Source organism: Pelecanus crispus, chromosome 3 (assembly GCF_030463565.1).
Source record: "Pelecanus crispus isolate bPelCri1 chromosome 3, bPelCri1.pri, whole genome shotgun sequence".
NCBI lineage: Eukaryota > Metazoa > Chordata > Aves > Pelecaniformes > Pelecanidae > Pelecanus > Pelecanus crispus.
The window spans coordinates 13,270,495-13,297,643 of NC_134645.1; the positions used below are offsets into that span (position 1 = coordinate 13,270,495).

At 39.1% G+C, this 27,149-nt stretch overlaps 1 protein-coding gene across 1 annotated transcript in view; it reads right to left on the reverse strand.

Moving 5' to 3' along the window:
* Positions 1-27,149, reverse strand: part of MRPS5 (mitochondrial ribosomal protein S5) — a 75,006-nt gene that overhangs the window by 37,521 nt on the left and 10,336 nt on the right. Inside the window, exons 3-5 of the mRNA XM_075707836.1 lie at positions 12,164-12,289; positions 11,623-11,856; positions 9,079-9,113 (exon numbers count right to left, since the gene is read on the reverse strand). Coding sequence (XP_075563951.1) covers positions 9,079-9,113; positions 11,623-11,856; positions 12,164-12,289 — 395 coding nt within the window. The remainder of the gene's footprint in view (positions 1-9,078; positions 9,114-11,622; positions 11,857-12,163; positions 12,290-27,149) is intronic.

Genomic DNA, 27,149 nt, shown 5'->3' on the forward strand with positions numbered 1-27,149 from the left:
CAATCTCATACAACAGTAGAGCCCCAGCCTGTTTCTAAAAGCTTTTTTATTATCCAGATATAACAAAGCATTGAAACAGATTTCTATACCACATGGAAGCATTGCATAGCAACTTATTTTGTTGTTTAATCTAATGAATTTGACTGTAAATAATTATGCCAGCACAGAATGCCCAACTTTAGTAAATACCTACTGTAGCAACCAAACTGTCAGTTGTGACATGTCACAGTAAGAAAACAGCCACCACTTCTCCGCAAGGTGTCCTTTCAATTAACTCAAAGCACTGCCAACTGCAGGGCTCATTAAGAAAAATCACTTCTTTTATGAGCAGTGCCCATGCAACTCAGCTATTACAAGTTGCCTTCCAACACAGACACAGCTTAAGGCTAAGTGGTCCAAATGGTCTTTCCTACATCAGAGTCAAAGCCCAGAGTGCCCAGTCCACCCCCAAAACTCATTTACTTGAAGGACCTTTAACAAATTGTGTGGGTTTTCCAAAACCCACCACAACAATCTACTGTGTGTACAGCTACTCCTGATCTAAGAGGAACTTAAAAACAACAACAACAACAACAAAAAAAGATCCAAAAACCAGAGCAGGCTTTTCTGATTCTTCAGCATCTCAAATGAAACTGCACACATGTGGTTTTAAACCTGAGAATAATAGATTAATTTTGCATGTTAAAATAAGAATGCGTAAAAAGTGTATGGTGCAATTCAGGACATCTCATTAATGCTCACGTAAATGTTCATTTTTGTTGGATTTATCATTTAACATAATCCATAAAACAGTATTAAATGGGAATTTGGTAGGTAAATGGATCAGATGATCCATTTACATATGATCACCAGCTTTTTTTTCCAATACCATCCTTTAAAAGCTGTTTTGGGGAAGTCTAGACAGATACACACCAGCACATGCAATAAGGTATAGAAGCATGCAACCCATTTACTATTGCAACAGAACACCTGTGACATTAAGTGCAAGTTTGCTACTCATTTTATTTTTTATCATCTCTAGACACCAATGACAAATCTGACAAGAATATATTAGAGAAACCTGAGAAAACAGAAAAAAATCTTGATACCGAACTTGTTTGCACAAGTTTAAATTCATGTCTGCTTAAATATACATGACATATAGAGCATTAAAGATGGACTGCAAGTGAAGGTCAGATCCTTTGATAAATATTATCTTAAGATTTAGACTGAATACACTCACTAATGAAGAAGATACCCCTCATTAAACTAACTTTAATTTAATTTGTTCTTGTGTGTACTAATACCACTTCACACATTCTGTTGAAGGCGCTGAAAAGTCAAAGTTCATCTTAAATAGCAATTTAGTTGTGAAATAAATAGTGATCATATCCAAAGAATAAAATAGCTTTGTCAAGATAACAGAAGGGACTCTACAAATACTCATCTGACTCTTAAGATCTAAGTGCTGGAATACTAAAAAATTAAAAATGAAAAAAAAAAAACAAAAACAAAACCCAATGAGAACTTAATTCAGGTAAAAAATTACTCAGGCAGCAAGACAAAGAAAAGTCTATAAAAAAAAGTTTAAAAGACGATTGACAAAAAATCTGAAAAAGAAACTATTTTTCATTTGCAAGGATGTTATCATGACTCTGAGCAGCAGGTATTGGGACATGATTTTGCTCAACATCTTCATCGTCACCATAAAAGAACACCACCGAGTAGCAGAGATGTCTGTGAGACAATGTCTGCATAATGCTGTTTCTGGGCAAACAGAACATGAGGAATAAAATATGAGCTCAGTGATGGAGGGGTTCACTACATTTAGGGGGAGAAGGGACTCTAGAAATGAGGAGAAGGAAAGAAATATATTTTTAACTCAGGTAGGACATTTGCTAGAGCCCTCTGGAAGTTCCAAGAGGAGAGCATTGTTCTCAAATGCATCCGGAACAGAAAGAGAACAGTTCAACTGCTGCAGATAAATATATATATATATATATATATAAAAATAAAAAATATGGACTAGATTACAGACTACTCCCAGCTGCTGCCAAGGAGGAAAGCACTCCTCTCCCATATACTGAGAATGGTACAGATCTACTTTCACCTCATGATAGTGCCAGATGAATACTCCTTGAGAGCTGAGTGCGTATCTTTGAAGATAAGTCTGCCCTAACCTTATTTTACTTTATAGGTAGCAAAATTATTAAAGCTGAGTGCACAAAGATACCTACAGATCAAATGAAATGCACCTGAAAAGTCTTAAAGCATCATAGGAAAATGGTTTAGAAAGTTACCAATTTTGTCTCCCCACACCCTTGACAGATTTATCTAACTTGTTTTTAAAAACCTCCAGTGACAGACATCCCATATACTCCCAGACAATCCATTCTAGTATTCAACTTTCCATTTGCAACTCATTCTTTACAACCAAATTTCCCTTGCTCATTATTTAAATCTATTGCTTCTTATCCTTATCACAGCAGACATGTAAAACAGCTTACTACTTTCCCCTTCAGAGGATTTTTTAAAATATATAAACCAACTCATGACTTTTAATTACCCAGTCTGACATTACAATACAACATCATTTTCCATGTCTCGGAAGTTAAAAAAACTACTGCAACAAGCAAGGATTTTGATACATAGGATTGATTAATCTAGAAATCATTCAAGCCGCTGCATGGATTCCCAACTGATGGTCATCACAGCAAAATGCAGGAAGATAATCAAGGACAAATAAACCTATTTTCTCATTTATCAGGACAGAAGAGAACCCTCAGAGGCTTTTCTGGAATAGAGCTGTCAGTCAACTCAACTTCTGACTCATCTGATTATTCTTTTAAGTTACAGACAAGGAGCTGTTGCAAATCAGGCTATTCTGTTTAAAGAACTGTTTCTCATAATCCCTCTCTCCCAATTAAATAGACTTAAAGTAACTCACTTTCCAATACGTTATGCTTGTACACAGTTTAAAAGAAATGAATGCTGCTCTAGGTTATATTATCTTTGTTCTTACTCTTGCACCCTATACACACTGTTTATTAGTTACTCAAGGACATTTAAAAGGTATTTTATTTTAATTCTGGCAAATATGTTACCTACTCTGGCCACATATATTTCAATTAAGACAATGGATAGACTCCTATTATCACATCAAATACAACACTAAAATTCTCAAATGCTGGTGGAAATAATTTCTGAATAAAACATTTCTTTAAGGAAAGTACCTCACCAAGAAATGGCAAAACAATTTAAAGCAAAAGGCACTTGACCACCATTAAAAAGACAGGTGCCACAAACAATGATAGGGAGTTGAGAGCTAATAACAAAAGGACAGAAAACTGTTTCTTGTCTCCACATGGAAGATGTGTTTCACAGCTGATATTCAGTACTTCTGGTTCTACCTTTTATTCTAAGCCTCTAAATAAGGCACCATGTAAGAGTATTATTATTAAATTGTATTATTTATTTCCCTAACATGAAGTATCTGCTTTTTTCTCAGAAGAGACAGTGATGGAAACTAGGTACTGACATAGCTTTAACGCCTCTTGCACATTTCGCATCCTACTCCTAAGCCTATGCAGCCTTGTGTTGCAATGAACCCTGCAAAACTGGCAGACACAGGGCTTCTCCGCTCCATACATTTGATTCTGTTCTGGACTGGGCCATGGCCTTCTCCTTCCCTCTTTGACTACAATCCCATTTAAAGGGCAACCTTTTCCTTTCCCTCCAAACCAAGTAAACACTTGATTTCATGGTTCTTCAGGCAGCAGCTCTGATTTTATTGCCAAGGGACTGGTTCACCTTTTCCTGTCTCAGAAAGGGAGATGTTCGGGTAGACGTGGCACTTCAGGACATGGTTTAGTCTAGTCTACCCTTAATTGGTTTAGTGTGGACTTGGTAATGTTAGGTTAATGGTTGGACTGGATGATCTTAAAGGTCTTTTCCAACCTAAACAATTCTACGATTCTATGTTTGGCCATGTTCCAAGAAAGATGCAATCAGACATAATGTCTGGCAAGAAAATATTTGGCATCTACAGCTTGCTTAGAGTTATGCAGTACAGAAGAAAGTTGCAGTCTCAAAGCAATTAAAATCCAGTTATGAGATTTTATGATGACCACAATGCAAAATCTTGAGACAGAATAACTGTTTTCAAGTGTATCTTACTAATTAAGAACATGTTATTCCTTGCTAGTTTTGTCAGGCAAAGGATTTAAAAAGGATTTGCAGGAAGGAAAAACAGCTGTTCCAACAGTATGTGACAGCACATGGTAGCAGACAGACAGAGTGTGATCCCTTCCAGAAAGGGGATCACTAGTGAACTTTGGTAGTGGAACAAAAGATGATATGCTGTGAGTGAAACTAAACAGAAACTCAAACACAGATGCTTTGGAACAAATACCTTGTCTGGACACAGGTACAACATAATTTTGGCTAAAAATACAGGCAGTGTTTCACAGACCTGTTTCGTAAGAGAAGCTGTAGTAATGACAAGAGTAAAGTGATGAACAGTCATCTCTACCTATTTAAGATTGCATAACAACTCAATGGAGAGTCACTTTATTTTATAGTGATAAAAGGGTGTCAACATTCATATTAAGCAAAGAGACCTGATATGCATCTCTCACAGAATGTGTATTGACTCAGGTTAATACCTTGGCTCTCAGATTATGGTTAGAAATGAGAAAGTATCTTTCAAAGCAGCAGCTAGACTAGTATAGTTTTTTCAATAATAAAGCAGTTAAATATTAATTGCAAATGAAAGTTCTGATGACAGTCCTGAAACATACATAAATCTAATAAGCAATTTCATCTGTAGGTAAGAAAGTAACATGAGACTGTTCTAAAATGACAGACTTACACAACTGGTTATAGCCAACACAGGTTCACAAGGGGAAAGTCCTGTCCTAACTTAATTTTGTTTCATGACAAGGTCACCCATCTAGTTGACCAAGGGAAGCCAGCAGATGTGGGTTTTCTGGATTTAGTAAAGCTTTTCATACACTCTCTCACAGTATCCTTCTGGACAAAGTGTCCAGCATACAGCTAGACATGTCCATAGTACATTGGGTGAACAATTGGCTGATGGGTCAGACTCAAAGAGTTACAGTAAATGGGGTTGTATCAGGCTGTCAGCCAGTCACCAGTGGGGCTCCCCAGGGCTCAATTTTAGGGCCAGCACTCTCCAATGTTTTTATAAATTATCTAGATGCAGAAGTCAAACGTACACTAAGTTTGCCAACTATACTAAAGTAGGAGGAACTGTGGACTCCCTTGAGGGTAGAGAGGCCTTACAGAGAGATCTTGATAGACTACAGATTGGGGGATGAGAGCCTGGAGACAGCCCCATGGAAAGAGATCTGGGGGTTTGGGTTGATGGCAAGCTGAAGATGAGTCAACAGCGTGCCCTGGCAGCCAAAAGGGCCAACCATGTCCTGGGATGCATCAAGCACAGCATAGCCAGCCAGTCAAGGGAGGTAATTGTCCCACTCTGCACTGAACTGGTGCGCCCCTACCTCAAGTACTGTGTGCAGTTTTGGGCACCTCAACTATAAGAAGGACATCAAACTATTAGACTGTGTCCAGAGGAGGGTGACCAAGATGGTGAAAGGTCTCAAGGGTGACACTTATGAGGAGCAGCTGAGGTCACTTGGTTTGTTCAGCTTGGAGAAGAGAAGGCTGAGGGGTGACCTCATTGCAGTCTACAGCTTCCTCAAGGGGGGCAGCAGATGGGGAGGTGATTATCTCCTCTCTCTGGTGACCAGTGATAGGACACAAGGAAATGGAATGAAGCTGCATCAGGGAAAGTTCAAACTGGACATTAGGAAAAGGTTCTTCGCTGAGAGGGTGGTCAGTCACTGGAACAGGTTCCCCACAGAAGTGGTCATGGCACCAAGCCTGTAAGAGTTCAAGGAGCATCTGGATGATGCTCTTAGTCATATGGTTTAGTTTTAGGTAGTCCTGCAAGGAGCAGGGATGGGACTCGATTATTGTTAGGGGTCCCTTCCAACTCAAGATATGATTCAATGATTCTCATTACTTTACACAAAGCTACTGGGTTGATTTATGTACCACAGTATTTGTATAACAAGGTTTAATTTAATTTAGCAAAGCACAATCCAAATTTTGACAAAAAGTCCTTTGGAATTCATTTGGTCTGTCCGAGTTCAGTGGCAGTTACCTGAGGCTCAGATTCTTCCACTCTGGGTGCCTAATTATACAAAGGAAGTTACTTTACAGCAGCTGTTTCCAGAATGGCAGCACTCTCTCACAACCACCTCTGCAGAACGCTCCACAAGGATGCCTTCCTCCACCCTGCAGTTGACCTGAAGAGTCACAGACACAGTTTTGTGCTTTGTGGGGCTCCACAGACTGGTGAGGTGGGCTTCAGGGCACAAGGAGCTGAACATGGCGCTAAGATCTCACCCCACCAAAAAGTGCTGCAAGTAACACTGAATTTCTCCCAGTCCCTTCTCCTTCACCAATAAGATCAATACTTATGAACAAGAAAGACTTGGCCAAATCTTATCTGGGGGCTTTCTGATGTCCCCACCTGGAAGTGGTCAATTTGCCACACCGTAGAGGGTTTTGCTTTCTAATGGATCAATCATTTTAGCAAATATTAAGTCCTTTTAATACATTAGGTATTTAAGTAAATAAATAAATTTGATATTTTAGTTGTCTTAAAAAAAAAAAAAAAAATTCTGGACACAGATAGAGTTAGAAATTACTTGGCCACTGCTACCACAAGCCTCACTAAAATTACAGTGCAAGTAGAAGAGAAGGGAACATGCAAGGATAGAGAGCAAATAATTGTTCTCACTTCCAGAGCTGTTCCCTTTCTGGATGCTGTACATCACCTGATTCTGGACTGGGAGCAAGTAAGTCACAAGAAATCGATTTATTTCTGAAGTCATGATTCCCCCCAACAATGCTTATACTAGCTCTATGGTTTCCATAGCAACTAATGTATTTGAAATGAAAGAAAAACTAGTAAGATAAATGGGAAGCTCAAAATATCTTGCGATAGTGTGGGTGTGCATAGAACTAATTGTTAATGGTCTGCTTTGGAATGAGTTGCAAGTTGCCTTCTTAAGTAATGGCTTTTCCATAGAGAAGTAACATGGGTCCACATATCTACAGTACTAACATTTTACATTATACCAGTAAAAAATTATTACCGATGGATTACCTTGTTTTCGGAGTAAAATACACCTTTATCATATTTGAAGTAAGTATCTTCTCTGACCACATTCTAAGTGGTGTTTCTGTTGAAATCATTAAGAATTTGGGTCACTAAAGAACTTTTTTGGTAGCATTAAGGACCCTACCCTTTAGCTTGAAGTTTTGCTGTCAGTCAACAAATATCTTGAGTGACATGGATTTAGTAGTCAGCTAATATCACTTCATACCAACCAAGGGATTGCATACAACCTTTTACACATTTGAAAGCTATTGTATGTTTAAAAAAGGTGACAATGTCATAAAATGTAAGAGATGAAGTATTTTTAAATCTCTGTAGCTTCTTAACTTACCACAACAAAATTATTCTAAGGTGATTCACTGATTTTATTAAACACCTAGGACATGAAGAATGCTGTCCTGGTTTCGGCTGGGATAGAGTTAATTTTCTTCCTAGCAGCAGGCATAGTGCTGTGTTTTGGATTTAGTAGGAGAAGAATGTTGATAACATGCTGATGTTTTTAGTTGTTGCTGAGTACTGCTTATGCTAGTCAAGGACTTTTTCAGCTTCCCATGCTCTGCCAGGCGCACAAGAAACTGGGAGGGGGCACAGCCAGAATAGTTGATCCAAACTGACCAAAGGGCTATTCCATACCATATGACGTCATGCTCAGTATATAAACTGGGGGGGGGTGGCCAGGGAGCAGCGATCGCTGCTCGGGAACTGTCTGGGTATTGGTTGGCGGGTGGTGAGCAATTGCATTGTGCATCACTTGCTTCGTGTATCATTATTATTACTATAATTATTATACTGTTACTATTAGCATTAGTATTTTACTTTATTTCAATTATTCAACTGTTCTTATCTCAACCCAGGAGTGTTTCTCACTCTTACTCCTCCGATTCTCTCCCCCATCCCATCGGGGTAGGGGGAGTGAGCGAGCGGCTGCGTGGTGCTTAGTTGCTGGCTGGGGCTAAACCACGACAAATGCATTTCAGCACGTATGCTGTTCTTTAAAATATTCCACACTTCCATTAAGAAGCCCTAGTCAGCCAGTCACAGAGTTCAAGAGTACAGAGAATAATTCTATGGAGTCCAACCAGGAGTAAGTTTGTGAGACGAGCATGTGGGAGTCAACCTTATTATGTGCAAATAAACATAGCAGAATTTACAGCTTATATTAGATCTTATTTACTAAAAAACAGAGACAAGGAAAATACCAAAACACAGACATCTTTTGTCAGTTACTAGTTTTGATTGATAGATATTTTTAAAGTGAGATGATCCAATACAATTTGTTTAGAAATGAGGGTGGAAACAAGACTTGCTTTAGTCCAGTCATAACCATCATTGTTACTGTATCAGTAAGCACAAAGTGGATATAAAACTATGAATGGGAAATTCTGTCAGAGTATTTTTCCCAAAAGATACAAATATCATAGGTTAAGACATCCAGGACAAGTGCGTATGCTATTACTTGAGAGGCACACAAAATGGGATCTTCATCGCACTCACTCTCTGTCCTGTGCCGCCGCTCCCCCCGTTTAATTAATTATTTATTTTTACACACAGAATTATACAACTTCCTACTGGTAGTTTTGTCTGAGAAATAACCCTAACACTTAACTAGGTTCCTTATTATGGTTCTATGTGAGCTATTACAGCTTTATCTGCAGGCATTTACCATTTCAGAGTTGCTCAAAACCACGTTTGACTCCAGTATTATTTGCTCAACAGAGAAGACAAGGCCCCGGTGAAAAGAATGACAGATTATGTCATGCAGTTGAAACAGAATGCCAGACTAATTCCTATGGCTCTAAGATTGACTTAGCAAAGACTAGTTAAATAATTGCAAGCTCAATATAAAATAGTGATTTAAAGTCCTTGAAAAGATTTGTAATGCTTACCTCAATGACTCTTGTTTCAAAATCTTCGTAAGTTTCTGTTGGGAGAAAAATAGGTTATTACATTACCTATCAGCACAGCTCCCTGTGGATGGTATAATTTAAAAAGGACACAATTTTTATGTAACCGTAATTTATAAATTAATCTCAGCAGTAAGGAGAATATGTAACAATAATTTGAACAAACATTATCTCAAGTCAGCTTTCTTAGTTGCTTCCTTTTAAAAAGGCCTCAAATATGTTTTTTTTTACTTGACTCCATTCATTCAATCTCTTTTAGAATAAGGTCAGTGAAAAACCAGCATATAGCTCTTATTTATAAAGCATAGGGGTTTTTTTCATTTCTTCCGTAAAATCAACATATGTGAAGAAAACTAGCTTAAAAAAAATCCAGTTAAAACGGTAACTTCCCAGAAAGTGTAATACTACTCTTGTTATAATCACAACACAGCTCCTGTTAAGAGATGACAAATGTTAAATAGATTCATTGTGCTCTATTAGGGACCCCAACCTCCAACTGCAATCAATACCTCATCTTTTTGAGTACCATACATGCATGGAACTAAGATGGAAACAGTCTCCAAAGACTGTCCAACCTAAATACCCACATCAACACAACAGAAGAAAAATCATCTTGTTTTTTAATGGTAAAGCAAGACATAGAAATTTAACTGCTTTGTCTGAACATCACACAGAAAGCAAAGCTGATAGAAAAACTGAGACATCCTCAGAATCTGTTGAATATTTTGATCACAAGCTAAGCTATATATCCTCTCCAAATTACATCTGAAACTTCCTTTTGGAAATCACTGCAACTCACCACTTACATTGAAGCATTTTTGTTAAATTATATCTGATATTTTTCCTATTTCTTTTCAACTGCAGGAATGCTATGAAAAATAACTATCTGCAGTGTGTTTTGGGTTTTCACTGGATGGCAGTGTAAACTCCCTTCTTCCTTAAATAGAATAATACTGCTCTAAAACTGTAAATGAACCCCAAATTCCATATACACTGAGCAAAGGCTGCAAATGGTTAAAAAATAAAAAGGTAAATCACCAAATGGGTCACTTCTATCATGGCCAAACTATTCTCTAATATTGTTCAAAATATTCTGAAACTTGTATTAGGCAATGAACAGGGATTCAAAGAAATTGCAAGTATTTATTGATACCTATTTCTGTGAAATCCCAGAAAGGGGAGTGGGAGGATAAAACAAAACAACAGAGCCACTTCAAATAATAAATAAATTCACAAGGTAAATTTGACAGAAACAACATATCTTGGACACTACAGCAACAGAAGCTACAAAATCAACTGTACCAGCTACAGGAAAGGAAAACCTGGGAAGTGAACAGAGAAGTAGAAGATAACAACAGCGTGAATTTATAAAGCAGAAAGCTACAAAAATGCCAGCGTAACTTCAGTCTACACACACAGAGGCATTAGATCACACTGGAAAGACAATGCTCTCACTACCTTATGGCTTGGTTTTAAGCATGTTGGAATTTTTCACTGAAGTCCAATAAAATGTAACCAGAAAATATTCACAGACAGAAAGAAATTAATAAACAAAGCACCAGGCAGACTGGGAAGCAAAGGGGACTGCAAGAAGATCAGACAACAATGTAATTGTGATTCCATGCATGTAATTTCCCATTTATGTTGACTTGCTGCAACATATCTTCCAAGATCCAAGCTTGCACTGGGAGATCATTTTGCTGGACAAAGACAGCTCCGAAAACGTGAACAAGCTTAACTGTTAGAATGACCAGAGTCTGCAACAAGCCTGAAACAACAGTGCTAGGAACATCTTTCTCAGCTCATCCTACTTATAAAAGCCTACAGAAAGATCACAATAAACATACAAGCATCATTAAGTGCTTCACAAGAAAAACTCAGCTCAATATGAGTAACAACTCATTTTCACATTTAATTAGTTGAAAAGGATTAGACTTCTACATGTTAAACAAAGCTACTATAGAATTTCTAGTGGTCTGAATAACAGCATTGTAAAAAAAGTTAAGGTCACCCCTCCACTCTATGTATAGGACCTCTAGTTTTACTATGATATTTAACTAGGCAGCAAATAAATAAATAAATAACTTCTATTAGCTACCTTCAAACTACATTATCTTGAACCATATTTTGTAATATGAACTAGAAAAAAAGCCTGATTTATCCCACAGGATCCTTTAAGAAACTACAAAAAACCCATGGCTATACTTCATATTCAAGACAACAGATGTTGAGCACAGAAAAATACTTCCATACTTCAAGACTCCTATAACAGTCTACAACATAATACAGTAGTCTATAATACAGTATAATATCATACAGTCTATAATGCAATAGTCTAACAGCTTTATTAAACTAAGGAGTGATTTAACTTGTGTTAACAAAGCTTGGCCTTGCTTCATGTATAGGCATATTAGACAGAAGTATAAAAATCAATTTTCAACCACAGGAGAAGTCTAGATCTCACTTTCTCTGAGTCCCTTACCAGAAAGGCTAAGTAAGGCTAAGACAGATATTCAGTTTTCTTACCTCCATTAGGACCTGGGTCAGGAGGATCCAGGATGACACCTCCCCAACACTTTCCACTCCATCCTCCCTCTCTCTTAATTTTTATTTTTCTTTTCTTCTCCCATGTATCTCTCTGCTGAACAATTTCAGACTGAATTCTCTCTCGTTCTTCTTTTTTTCGTTGAGTAACTGCCTGGACTCTACCACTTTGTATCACAGGAGCATTAAGACCAGGCCAGAGGAAACCAGAACGTCCTTAAAAATAACAGAAAAAAAAAATTATATTTTATACCAAATTAGGACCAAAACTCTGCACACTGGAAAAATGCAATAAAATGGAAGGTTCTCACATATTTCAAGTGTGTTTTATGATACAGAATTTATATTTAGAAACCAAGAACAACATTAAACAACCATATCAGGATTTTTTTTAAAAGACAAAAATATCTCAAGCAGTTCTGACACCACAGAAATTAACAGCAATTTGTTAATTTATTAAATCAAGAAACACTATACACAAAATGGTTAAGCCATGTCTTCAGCCCCTTATTTGTTAATCTACCTTCACCAATCTCCTGGCCTTTATTGAGATTCTTCCTTAGCTTTTTCTTCCTTCTCTTTCCTCTTCCTTTCTTTACTCCCACACCAGTCTCTGCCAAAGCTCCTTTCCATAGCTCATCAGCTGTCACTGAAATAAAAAAGCTTTCGTAAGTAATGTACAAGTACAGTTTATATTGGAAATTAAAACAAAAACCCAACCTTAAAATGTTAACCGTTGTTTGATCTTTGTTGGGATTTAAACTGTAGGATTACTGCCTGTCACAACCCAAACTGGGCTGCCCAGGGAGGATCATGGTGGTTCTGTGATTCCCTTGGGCTAAATTAAGGTGAAACAACACCAAACAATTGATTAAACACTTTACTGATGGCAAAAAAACAACCTGAACTTGGAAAGTGTAATGGTAGGCAACCTGAACCAGGAAAGAGCAACGACAGGCAATGTAAGTTCTAAGTGAAATACTTATAAGAGGTAAGGAAAAACAAGAAAAGAAAAGGTGGGGGGGAGAGAGAGATCACCACCCTAGGACCGCACGATGTCGGTGGTAAACGTGGCAGTCCTGCAGTGGTGGGCGCACTGCTCTTGGAGCACAGGGCCACCAGCTGCGCCGGCAGTGCCGACTCTGGTCTGGGCAGGCAGGTCTGGAGCAGCAGCAGCGTGGAGGCTGCAAAGTTGTGTCTTTTATAGGCTAGTCGCTGCCTCCAGTCCCGCCTCCCAGAGGACCCACATAGTTCTTGTTCCAGAAAGTTCTTTATCTTCTGCTTGGCCATCACTCTGGGGGATGGGGGGTGGTCGCGAGGGGGTCTTTCGGGTGGTCGTGAGCCCCTTCTTCAAATGAACTCTGCACGACCTCTGGTCACATGTGGTGAGTTGCAAGGCAAAACTGCACATCCTCTGATCTGCGGTCCCAGCAATCAGCTTCTCACCTGTAGTGCTATGCAGACTTTGTCAGCATTGAGACCTTAACCTGCTTCACCACAATGTGCGAGACATTAACTCTTTCAGTCTCTCACACTGCCTTGCTAAGAAAGTGATTTCCTACTCTGTGTATATGTACCTGGTGCAGAGATGTGCTTCTACTCCTAACGATTGCAATCAGATAGGCACACAGCCAGGCACATGGTTTTTAAAAGGATTTTCAAAATTGATTTAAAGGCAAACACTCCTAACCAGTAACGTATTAATTCCCAGGTCATTAAAAGAAAATCATTCATTAGTAACTCAGAGCAGCAACACCTGTAAGCACTTATCCAAGGACAAATATCAATGATAATCAACTTGAATCACTGCTAAAAATACGTAAGGGTTAGCCTGCTTTAAAAAGCCACAAAACACAAGAAGTTAACTGACGACATAAATCTGCTGTTGTTCTCATGTTCTGACAAAATACAAGGTCTCCCTTATTGCCTGTATAAATGCAAAAGGAATGTAAGGAAGAAGGAGTGTAAGACACTTTAAACAGCCTCATCACAGAGCTCAGGTTTTGGTCAGGCCTCCTCACTCAGTGCTTGTGCACAGGACATCCACTGTCTTAAGATGTTTCACCCAACATATGACAGCATGACTTAGGAAGCACATATTTGGTAGTGAATGTCAAACAACTGTTTGTCCAAATGATGGAAATACAGGATAGCCTCATAACTTAGACAAAAACAAACTACACCAAAATGAAACTGAGGATGTGAAGAAGACACCACAGACAATATTTCATCCTGTTACTCCAAACAAGAAGGCTATCACCACAGAATACACAAGTGTCACCATTGTTATATTTGCAGATCAATGCTATTATATGTTTCACCCAGGGGCAATGTTACTATGGCAGTTTAAATCTCTTGTTTTCTCTGATTAGACACTGATTTTGTTTATTTAAAGTAGACAAAAAAACTCAGTGAACACTTTTAAACAGGGGAATTAAAATAACTATGCTCCAATCGCTACAGTTTCCCAACAGCAATCCATCCTTGTTAGATTAATGCATGTGAGAGATCCTGTCCCACAGGCTGGCAAAAGCATTGGAACTGCTATGTTGACAACACGGTGAGGGACAGGAGCTATCCAGGATTTCTAGAGGTACTGCTAATTGCCCAGGTTTATTTTTGTATTGAATAAGTTTGTATATAATGTCAAGGTGGCTCTTCCAAAGATATCATGCCCATCTTTTCAGTCAAAAATCCTTTTCAAAGTGGGATGCATAACTGTGATTCTTTTTTGAGAAGTACAATCCTGAATCAAGTAATCAAACTCAGTACATTGGAAAGCAAGCATACAACGAAAGACACGCAATGCTACAAGTCCTCGAAGCTACAAATAGCATTCCCTCAAGATGAGCAAGAGCAGAATGGCCTAGAAAGTCACTACATACCCAAATAACATATTGTATGAATAGTACAATAAGCCAAAGTATGTAATACAGATTTCATCTGTATTACAGACAAGTGGAAATTGTGTAGTATAGACAAGGAGAAATGCCCATGGATTGCACATAACAGCAACGTTTATCACACTTCTTACATGCTGTGAGGTAAGAATTGTATTTGCTCCTGGGTAGGCTTTAGTCCCTGTAAAAAAGAAATGTCTGGCTGAAATTACACTCTCTTTTCTAGACATTCAAGTGAACCCTAATGTCCAGGGCTTTATGGTTAAAAAATCCCACAAACAGTAACTGTATCAAATGGCTTGAAACCAGTGTGAACTGTCAGCCACTAAAAAAATTCCAGCCGATTACAACAAACTGATGCATGTAGCTGTGTGCTAGATGCAAAAACTAAACTAAAATAAAAAAAAAAATCTTCAGCCGCACAGAACTCGGACAGAAAAACTTCATTTGCTGACCCAGCATGTTACTTTCAATAAAAGCCAAACTGTGATAGGTACTAGACTGTCTACAAGTAGTGAATGCTACCCTAAGATAACACTGCATTAAGGTTCAGTGTAGAAAAAGACTGGTGGTAAGTAAGCAATGCATGTTCACATTCTAAAGTGGGACTGTTGCATGAGTTGGAAGGCTGACGATCAATCATGTTAAGCTTCTTAGGTTATTCAGAAAACTGTGTAACTAGCAATTTCTTTTTTTTATTATAATCCTGCTAGCCTGGAAACATGGAATTAGAATAAAGGTATTTACATTTTTCTTTGCAAGTTTATTTGTAAGCTGAAACAGTTCCCCATCTACTGCAGTTTGTGTGGTCTCACAAAGGGTCATAACAGCTATAAAGGAGTCTGCCAGAGGGGCAGCAACAAGCAGCTGAAAGACAAGAACAGGGAGCTCTCGAGCTGGTAATACACTCAAAAAAAGCCCAGCACTTTGAGCTGTATTCTAAATAGCTGTACGGTAAGATCAGTTAATTCCAGTAGAGGAAAGCAGCAAATGTCACAGAGTAAGGAGATTGTTTTGTAACAAAGGAGACCAGTCAATGCCAACAGATCCAGCAAGATGAGGTCAGACTGAGTTAAGTCTTGGCCTCAAGCACTACACAAATTCTTACAGAATTAGAACCAGAGGAAAACATCATATTTGGTACCAAAGTGCAGTTCACCTAATCAGTCTATAATAATATCATCATGTGTTTGGAAAGCAGCCGAATTTAATGAAACACATCAGAAGCCTACAGGCTACAGAGCTGAGAGTTCTTTATAAGACTGCAGATATCACACTGGTTTTAAGACGAAGTGACAAGAATGGAAAATGGAAGGGATAGGCTGCAGTCAAGAAGATTACAATGGTGGGGTCATTGCTTACAACAGACGGACAACACAGCAAAGAAAATAAAAATCTGAATGGCAGCAAAAAGCACCAGGATGATTGGAGAGCATATACATACGCAGGAGAAATGTCTTGTAGTGAAGGAAAGAATGCCAAACAGAAATGAGGATTGCTGTACTGCTTTTCACATTTGCAGAAATGCTCTACAATGAAGACAGTACAGTAGGTATGCAGTCTCTTAGTGATTTGTGGCCTTACCTTTATTTTGCCTTTGTAAAATGGGAAGCTGCATGCATTCCTCCAGAGCTAAACCAGACCCAGTCATAAAAGCCACCACACATTTCTAGTCAGTTACTGAAAAGCACATAGCTACTAACTGAAAAAAGAAAAAATGTGTCATATATAAGATTTTATTTTATGGCCTAGAAACAGATACACTACTGAATTTTGCTGAAAGCATGCTTTATGCAAGCCGATTGCTAACAACTGCTACTAGTAAGTTTGTATGACGCCACTCCATTTTGCTTAATCTACATATAAGATGTTTGTAATATTTTGAAAAGGATTTGGTTTTGTGTCTTTTTATACTATCCCTGAATTTCAGAAACCCTAGTGCTTACTTCAGAGGAAGATGAATACTAGACCACACCTCAGAAACTCATAACTATTGTTACCTCAAACATATATATTTTTCTTGGATGAAATGGAAATAGTGCAGGAGTTGTTAGTAGTTAAGAAAGGATCACATTTAGGAGTGGAAACTAACACATGAGAATTTTAGAATATTCAAGGTAGTAAATAATGCGTAGGCCAGATAAGATGGTATTAGCAATGCATGCCTCACTAATAGGTACCTCAAAACCATACAAATCTGTACAACTTCAAGGACCGACAATGGAAACATCCTGCTACAAAGAAGGTTGTAATGATAAGGGAAGGCCACAAATGTGAGGTAGGCAGTGATAAAAGGGAACATCTTGCCCCAGGAGATGCTGAGAAATTGGGCGATTGCCAAAGCAGGGGAACTGGGGAAAACGTAATTCCCGCAAGGGGAGATTGCAACCACCAACCCAATTGAGGAACAAAAGGGCTACCCCCCCAATCCTTTGGAGCATGCGCAATGAATTAAAAATCACACTGTCGCTTTAAAATTAAGCAGAAAAGATACAGACCAATGTAAGAAGAGGATGCCTAGACAGTGCTACCATTATGTATTAGATAGGCCTGGTGTGTTAACTGCCATGGATAAATGTCAAAATGAACTTCAGTAGGTGTGCTTGATTTGTGGAAATATTCCACCTTGCACCCTGCGCAGAATAAAGCAGTATCTCCTCTCTAAACATACTTTGTGTGTTTTGGGAGTTATTTTAAATTATAGGTAACACTATTACCAAAAAGACTTGCTCTATACCTTATCAGAAAACAGTATTCTAGATCCTGATAAACTAAGATTAAAAGCAGATTCCTTTGCCTCCTGCAAGATGAGTTCACAGCTTGCTTAGAATATAAACTACAAAGACAGACAAATAGCAGTAAGTTGGAAAACTGAAGGGAGTAAAAGGAGAAGAAAGAATTAACTTTGTAAAACAGCTAAGTAGGCTCATTTCTTCCACTTACAAGCAAATTTTCCTTAAGTTTTTTGATGACAAATAGCCTTGTGGCAGCACAGTAGCAGAGATCCAAAGACATTAATATTAATGACATAATAAAAAGACTAATGAACATGTTATAGCAAACATGCTTCTTTCAATGTACTGGCCCACTAATGCCATTACATTGATGCATCTGTATTACCTGAAGGAACTTAGTAAGGTCTTTTCAATCACTAACATTCTCTTCCAGGTTTCAGTTTGGCATACATACTTTTATTAGCAGATGAATTCTAAAAAGGTATGGTATTTTAACCTCTTTCCTTCTCCAGACACCAACTGTTTTGCCACCATCTCCAAAAAAACCAGGATTTGGAAAAAATACTTGACACACATGAAACATGAAAAAGCATCTGCAAAGGGAATGTGTTGCTTACATATTCTATTACAAATTGCATGATAAATTACACAGTCTAGATTCAGCTGCTTACTGACCACAATGAGCATTTTATCTCAGATGCAGGTCAAAGGCTTAAAAATCAATTCCTCTAGGAACCAAGCCCCACAAACCTCACTATACTCAAGTGCAGAGGGCATCTTCTTGACCTTGTCTTCTCTGACAAACACATGCTTACCCATCTACAGAAAAGAGAATGCACTCTTTTCAGATTATTTGTATGGGTTCTAAAGCAGCCAAACAAATTCATAGAAGAAAAAGCCACCTAGAGCTATAAATTCAAAAAATTCCGTATCACAAATCACTGAAGGTTGTGAGGTTTTTCTAAGGAAGCATCCCTACATGCTCATCCAATTCTTATTTTCTTCCCATAGCATGAGCTGCTGTTGGAGACAGGATGCTCAGTTAGATAGATGTTTGGTCTGATGAGGCAAGGTTTTTCTCATGTTCTAGAAGTTCATTTTTAACTTACTCCTCTAAGACACTACTGTAAGGTATAGTCTTCATATTCAGTATCTGTTGGTTTTGAAAGATATTTCTGAAAAAAACAGTATGGACCCCATAAGTTCTGAGAAAGCACACATGTTTCTATCACCTCATCACAAACGGAAGCACTGAGGACTGATTAAGAATAGGCCAAGCATTAAACAGGTATGAAAAACAAATAATGGGCCTACCCTCAGAGCTGGTCTCTAGGTATAGCTGAAACAGGATGACAATAGGGAAGACAATGTCACTTACTTGTACAGCTTCACCTCTTAGAGGTTCCAGTTGTAGAACAAGATGTCGTTATATAAGACATAAAAAACAAATCCTTACCCACTCTTCTGTTCTCTGACATGGCTGTACTTTCAAAAGTCTACTGTTATGGCTAACATTTTAAGGATGTACATCTCTCATAACAACTATGTAACTGTATATTAGACAGTGAAAAGTCTGTTTATGTTCCAGACAGCTTATAAACAAATTATTCACTACTGAGAATTGCATTTCAGTATTTGTTCTGAACAGGCAAAGCCTTGAGAGAGAGGTCATTCTGTCAGTGTTCATGAACAATTAGTATTAAGTCATCCTTCTAAAGCAGGATGTGCTGGAAGTCCAGAAAGATAATGGTTAATCTTTATAACACTTCGATTACAGAGCTAGTATCTAATACAAGTATTAAGGTGAACACAGTAATCTACTCACTTTTAACTTTACACAAGTTCTCAGTGACAACTCCACTGCAGTCTCATCACTGAGGTACAGGCAGAGCTGGATTATTCCAATTAAACTGGGGTTTATGATCTCTCCAAAAAAAGACAACTGCAACCCTGTCTCATCAGAGCAAACTAAAATAGCCTACAGGAGTTCTAAACATTAGGCTCCCCTTGTAAAATGACAGCTTTCTTCAAAAAGCCTGGAAAGCACAATGGCAGTTAATTTTTCTTTTTAAACCGTTGATGGGTTTCAAAAAGCATTAACTTTTCACCTATACTTCTGTTATTTTTGATAACAGACCACAACAACATTTTGGCATTCTTTCACCAATTTAATGAAAACCAATTATTAAGGCTCCAAAGCCAAAGAGAACTATGCTCAGACGCTTCTTCTGTTTGTAAAATGGAAGACAGCAATGACCAAAATGCTGTTCAGAAATCTTATCAAAACTCTCAAACTTCTGGTAAAGCTACACATCCCGTAACAGCTACCTTTTGATAGAACTGATTGATGCATAAACCTGCTAGTTCTGGTGAAGCACACCACTAAATGAATCCTCAGTCACATGCCAGGGTGCTGTATCACTGTAAAATTGGAAGTGGTGTGCTTTGTTTAAGCTGCATGTTGCTGATGATCTCAGGAAATTAATCTTTCTAACACTTTGTAAGTTATGTACATTTCCATTATGGGAAATAATTAAAAATTACAATTACAATTTTTTTAGGAACCAGTGTTTAAATCATGTCAAACTACAAAATGTCCCAATAAGATGCTTCTATGTATTAAGTTTGGCACTTTGGGTTCCATTCATGATTTCCATGCTAAACAAGTGGGGTTTTTATAACTTCATGGCTACTACGCAATCACCAGATGCCCAGAACCAATTACTGAAGAGCAAGACAAATATGCCAATTCAGAAAAAAAAAATTATTTAGAGAAATTGGAGAACAGACAAACACTCTGCACATTGAGCTTGTTTCCAAGTGGCCAACAGAACTCTTCACTCTAAAAGCAATGCTTCTTTTCTTCTGACAGGTTGTGGGCAGCATTTCAACTGCGTATCTCTTGTAAAAATTCTGCAACTGTACATTCAACATGTAGTTGTTTACAGTATTTCAACAGTTAATGTGGCACTAGACATTAAGTTGATTCCGCAAGTGCACCATTCAAGACATTTAAGGATCACTCACTATAGTGAAGATGTACTTAAGAGACAGCATAGGCCTCAGTGCTGCAGCACCTAAACAAGAATGATGCTCTCTAGCTGTGCACAGTACACTGTTATGGTGGGAAGTTCATCTGGACTTCTGAAACACTTTTTCTCCTGCTAGGCACAGTAATCTTGAGAACAGTAGGTATCTCTCTTTAATTTCTGAGACTCTGATCTTAAGCTTTAACTAGAATCAAAGACAGCCTGAAAAATTCACAGTAATTTACAGTATGTATGTGGTTTATCTTCCATTAGTTCTCCTCTCTCCTTGTATAACTATAGCTTCCTGAAGCTTCAATTTTGTCTATATAATTAGCCAAAACCTCAGACTGTTTCTGATTCAATATAGTTTTATAAGGAAACAAAGCAGCATATGGACAGCATAAAATATAATATATATAAAAAAATACAATATATAAAATATATATACAAATGGTGTGACCAGGTGAATGATCTGCCCAGCCTGGTGGCAGAGCTGAAAGAGGAAGTGGAAAGGTTAAGGAGTATCAGGGAGTGTGAGAGGGAGATAGATTGGTGGAGCAACACCCTACCATCCCTGAGGCCAAGGCAGCAGATGGAGGCTCCACAAGAAGCAGAGGATCCCCTACCCACTTGCCACCAAGCAGAGGGAGGGGACCTAAGAGATGGGGGGAACGGAAACAGGTCTCTGCTCGGGGTGGCAGGTGAATCCCCTCCCGGCCTCCCTCACCTTCCCAGTTGCCCTTACACAACAGATATGGGGCTCTGGAACTTGCCAGGCAAATGAGAGTGTAGGTGAAGGTCCATCCAGGGGGTTGCCTAGGGCGAGTCAGTCAGCCCCATGCATTATGACTGCCTCTGTTAGGAAAAAAAAAAAAAAAAAAAAAAAGGAGGGTAATTGTCATAGGCAATTCCCTTCCGTGGGGAACTGAGGGCCCAATATGCCGACTAGACCCATCCCACAGGGAAGTCTGCTGCCTCCCTGGGGCCCAGGTTAGAGACGTTACTAGGAAACTCCCTGGTCTGGTATGGCCCTCTGATTATTCCCTGCTATTGGTTATGCAGGTTGGCAGTGATGAGGTTGCAGAGAGGAGTCCAAAAGCAATCAAAAGGGACCTTCAGGGCACTGGGGCAATTGGTTGAAGGGTCAGGAGCACAGGTAGTGTTTTCCTCAATCCTGTCAGTGGCAGGGAAGTATATTGAAAGGAACAGGAAAACTCACCTGATTAACATGTAGCTCAGAGGTGCCATCAGTGGAATTTTGGTTTTTTTGATCATGGGGAGGTTTACACAGCACCAGGCCTGCTGGCAACAGATGGAGTTCAGCTGTCTCAAAGGGGAAAAAGGATTCTCACTCATGAGTTGGCAGGGCTCATCGAGAGGGCTTTAAACTAGGTTCAAAGCAGGAAGGGGATATAACCAGGCTCACTAGAGAGGAGCCTAAGGGCGGCATGCCAGTGTTGGGGGTGAAATCAATAGCCCAGCTCAAGTGCATCTACACCAATGCACACAGCATGGGCAACAAACAGGAGGGGCTGGAAGCTATTGCTGCAGCAGGATAGCTATGACTTAGTCACCATCACAGAAATATGGTGGGATGGCTCTCATGACTGGAGTGCTGCACTGGATGGCTATAAGCTCTTCAGAAGGGATAGGCAAGGAAGGAGAGGCAGTGGGGTGGCTCTGTATGTTAGGGAGTGTTTTGATTGTATAGAGCTCAAAGATCATGATGATAAGGTTGAGTGCTTATGGGTAAGGATGAGGGGGAAGGCCAACAAGGCAGACATCCTCCTGGGAGTCTGTTATAGACCACCCAACCAGGTCCTGCTTGACCAACCTGATCTCCATCTATGACCTGGTGATCCACCTGGTAGATGATGGAAAGGCTGTGGATGTCATCTACCTGGACTTTAGCAAAGCCTTTGACACAGTCTCCCATAATATTCTCCTTGGGAAGCTGGCAGCTCATGGCCTAGGCAGGTGTACTCTTTGCTGGGTTAAAAAACTGGCTGGGTGGCCAAACCCAGAGAGTTGTGGTGAACGGAGTTAAGTCCAGTTGGTGACCAGTCATGAGCGGTGTTCCCCAGGGCTCTGTTTTGGGGCCAGCCTTGTTTAATATCTTTATCAGCGATCTGGACGAGGGGATTGAGTGCAGCCTCAGTAAGTTTGCAGGTGGCACCAAACTAGGTGGGAGTGTCGATCTGCTGGAGGGTAGGATGGCCCTGCAGGGGGACCTGGACAGGCTGGACCGATGGGCCGAGGCCAGCTGTATGAGGTTTAACAAGGCCAAGTGCCGGGTCCTGCACTTGGGTCACAACAACCCCATGCAACGCTACAGGCTCGGGGAAGAGTGGCTGGAAAGCTGCCTGGCTGAAAAGGACCTGGGGGTGTTGGTCGACAGCCAGCTGAACATGAGCCAGCAGTGTGCCCAGGTGCTCAAGAAGGCCAACAGTATCCTGGCTTGTATCAAGAATAGTGTGGCCAGCAGGAGCAGGCAAGTGCTTGTTCCCCTGTACTCGGCACTGGTGAAGCCACACCTGGAATACTGTGTCCAGTTTTGGGCCCCTCAATACAAGAAGGACATTGAGTTGCTGGATCGTGTACAGAGAAGGGCAACAAAGCTGGTGAAGGGTCCAGAGAGCAAGTCTTATGAGGAGCGGCTGAGGGAACTGGGGTTGTTTAGCCTGGAGAAGAGGAGGCTGAGGGGAGACCTTATCGCTCTCTACAGCTACCTGAAAGGAGGTTGTAGTGAGATGGGTGTTGGTCTCTTCTCCCACGTAGTTAGCGATAGGACGAGAGGAAATGGGCTCAAGCTGCGCCAGGGGAGGTTTAGGTTGGAAATTAGGAAAAATTTGTTCATGGAAAGGGTAGTCAAGCATTGGAACAGGCTGCCCAGAGAGGTGGGAGTCACCATCCCTGGAAGTGTTCAAAAAATGGGTAGATGTGGCACTTTGGGACATGGTTTAGTCTAGTCTACCCTTGATTGGTTTAGTGTGGACTTGGTAGTGTTGGTTAATGGTTGGACTGGATGGTCTTAAAGGTCTTTCCCAACCTAAACGATTCTATGCTTCTATGATACTACAACCAAACCTCTGGAGCTGGAAAATATTATTCTGAAAGATGCATTCATACTGGTAAACAGACACAGTGAATAACTCCACTCAACTGCAAACCTTGAACACACTTTCACAGTGCACTTGTCGTTACAATTTTTAAAACTGGCAATTTAGCACAACATCAGCAGGAAATTGCAGACATGGGATTTTCAGGTTAATCACAATTCAAATCCTGAATAAACCCAGCTACAAACCTGGTCATTAACAGATTAAAAACTTGTTAGTTTAAACAAAGAACAGAAACTGCTGTAAATTATCCTGACAAACATCTGAGAAATTGTATTTTTCCTTCATAACATCTTACTAAAAAACTAGGACCTTAACTGATAATGCTGTTGTACATGCTACTATCTTTTGAAGGTTGCTTTGATTATTAGAGCTTTCATTTGCAGCTTTTTTTTTTTAATAATAAGTATTACGAAGCTGGCCTAATTGTCACCAGATGTATATGGAGAACAGCGATTTCAGTGAAGTTTGCAAACTAAACACTTTTGGTGTGGTTCACTTCCTCAAAACAAAATAGAAACCAGAAGCCAAGTGCCTTCAAAAAAGTTAACACTGCACAGTAACAAATTCAAATGCAATAAAATAGTCCCCCCATTAGGCACAAGTAACTGTAAGGCATTTAATAGTCACTCCTCTTTTTCTGACTAAAAACAATTAACCAACTATTCTTCAACACACATGCACACACTGGCATCCCCCTCAGGGAAAAAAACTCGGGAAAAAAAAAAAACCCAAAAAGCAGTTGTATATTTGGAGCTCTTTACATCCTTAACGCCGAAACATCAAACCTCTTCATATGTTACTACTGACAACGACAAGCAGTAACTCAATAATTATTTATCTGCAGTGTTCATACTTAAAGAAAAATTCTTTTAAAAATGAATAAACAAAATCATATTTTCACTCTGATTCCTAAGTTAGGAACAGCAGAAAAAATGAACAATTTAATCCAAAGAAAACTCACATAGACTACAAAAATGTAATATAAAATGTAATTAAGGAGCAGGCTTTCAGGAACTGATGTTTCCCATAAAGAACACAAACACATAGATTTATACTGAGTACAACTGCTTCCAGTAAGCAAAACCTCTAGAGACAAAATGTGCTACTCTGATTTTAAATTGTTGGTTTAAATGATTCTCCCTTGATTGTTACAATCTAGTTCTATAACCTCTGAAAAATCATCATATTCCTTATTCTGTATTCTGACCTAAGAGGAAATATCACCTAGCAACAGAGAAATTAAGTTCTTTTAATTTGTTCCCAAGGGTAGCTAATGGAATTAATACTGTGAGTAGGAAAGCATAATTTTTATATAGTTCCAGTATCAAATAAAAGTTCTTTATTCTCATATACACTCGGATATGCAACGGATGTTGAGAAAATTATGCTTGCTGGTATGGATGATTGGGGTCAAAGATAAATCCTATGGCTGGGAGACAGCCAAATCGTTTCAGTATTCATGATGCATCTGTGTGCCTCTGCTGCCTTCAGGAATGACAGCTCATGTATTTCAACCCAATTCGCTGGCTATCAAAATTAAAATGGTCTATATCTCACATTTTCCGCATCTACAGGTCAGATAGATACATACGTCTTCCATTGAACATATAGCACTTTCTATCAATGTTTCTCAACAACTGAAGCTTAAGGATATGTTCAGAAAGTCTGGATTGGTGGGACTTCCCAGCCTGTGTGCCTGCACATAAGAGCATGTAAATGTACTGAGAGGTAAGGAAAACAGATCTGCCCTATCCTCTCAGACAAGAGTTGCACTGAAACAGGCACAAGCAAGACATTATCTGCAAGTACCAGGTCTACTGAGACACACTGGAAAAGGAGGTAAGACTTCTCAGAGGAAATTATTTATTTTTTAAGTATGATCTGAAAAACCTCAGGCCCTTCCACACCTCTAAATAAGCATGTGAAATTGTTAAGTAAAAGGATACTGAACTGCTTCCCATAGTGGGGAGGGTGGAAAGGGGAAAGGAGGGAGGGACAGAAGCTAAGCCTGGAATAACAAGATCATTTCAAATTACTTCATTACAAACTCACTGAAATATGTCATTGGACAAGAATAAACCCCTGTGTATGTTTCTGTTACAGTTGCAGGAGACGGCTGTCTGGATAAGGATCACAGACTGTCTAGGATAATTGCGATCCCTGCCATTTAAATGAGTTAAATTGTTTTTAATAGTGAAGGTACAGATGACCCTACTAACAAGAGCATGTTAATATTTTTAAAAGTATGAAAGAAGAGAAGTAAACCTTCACTAATGAGATAGAAAAGTATGGTCACCTTTCTCAGACACAAAGGACTGTCATTTGCTTGACATTTCACTTGAAAATTGTTTCACATAAAATGGTTGTGTCTGCATTTTTAATGTTACCAGTTCTGAAGCAACTGCATTGCTACAGGATATGAGTGATTTACACTGTTAATATCTACTTCATTTGAATTTTGAAGACCTTATTTTTGTCTTCTGTAAGAGAAACTGTCCTTAGAATAACTGTACTTTGAAATATAAAACCTTCAGTCTTCCAAATCTGATGGCTACTGTCTCTCCTGAACACTTAAAGGAGGTACACTTAAATTCCTCCAAGTCGTTACATCTTATTAATTAAGCCAATAGTTTTAGGTAGTTTGCCTTATTTAGGCAAACTTGTTTAAAATTTTATTAAGTCAAACAATGGGGATGCCATCACAACAAACATTTTTACTTAAGCCATCTAACAAGACAGCTGGCAAAATTCCTGGTAAAACAGACCTCATCTAGACTTTTTGAATACAAACGTAAGCATAATTAAGAAAACATCTAACCTACAAATTGTAATCATGTTGCAATCACTTGCAGTGCTACATTTTAAATTTAAGATAAACAAAATAACAGTGCTAAGCTTCTTACATATTCTTATTCTGTGACTGCTTGGGTGCCTAAGAAAAAGTTCTAAACTAATTTTTCCTGCAGTTGGCATCATTAGAAAACCTTTCCCAGGCAGAGCCTCTTGTTCATACTGCAGCCTTTTGAGACCTCTCTATCCTCAGTTGTCTGAAATCAGTGAACGGTCAAAGTTTACTAGGTAAAACGAACAGACAGCCAGCGTGACTGCTTAAACCTCATTTCTTTAGCAAATGTAAATAAAGCAAATACAGTATTCTGCCACTCCCATGTTGAGAAGAATAGGAATTCTATGGATTATAGACAGAGAACTTTGACTCTCAAACCACTGCAGTTATCTCCTCCAAAGATTACATTCTTACTATTTCTTCTTTTCCGCTATGGGACAGGGTAAGGAACCGCAAAACAGGTGGAATGGCCCCTCAGCTATCTCAGTTCACAGTCCCAAGCGTGAATTCAAACAGCCGTAATTTCTCAATTATGTTAAGCATGTCTGTAATACCTTTCAGGACTGGAGGAAAATACTGCAGCTGGCCAGACAATTAGCAGAACATTATCAACATTTTTTGTTTAACACATTGCATTTTAGTTATTTCACTTTTGAGACAGCACAGCCTGAACAGTATGTCTTGCCTGTGGCTCAAAAATCATTTGGAAAATAAACACACAATGTATATTCTCAATAAAGGACTAGGAAACAGAGGGGAAGGTGTTTCCCCCTTCCATACAATGACATGTATTAGATGGATTCACTGTGACATAAGTCAAACCCTTACTTGCTATTAAAAGATAATAAACTGTCATTGTGCATGCACTTCTGTCAATA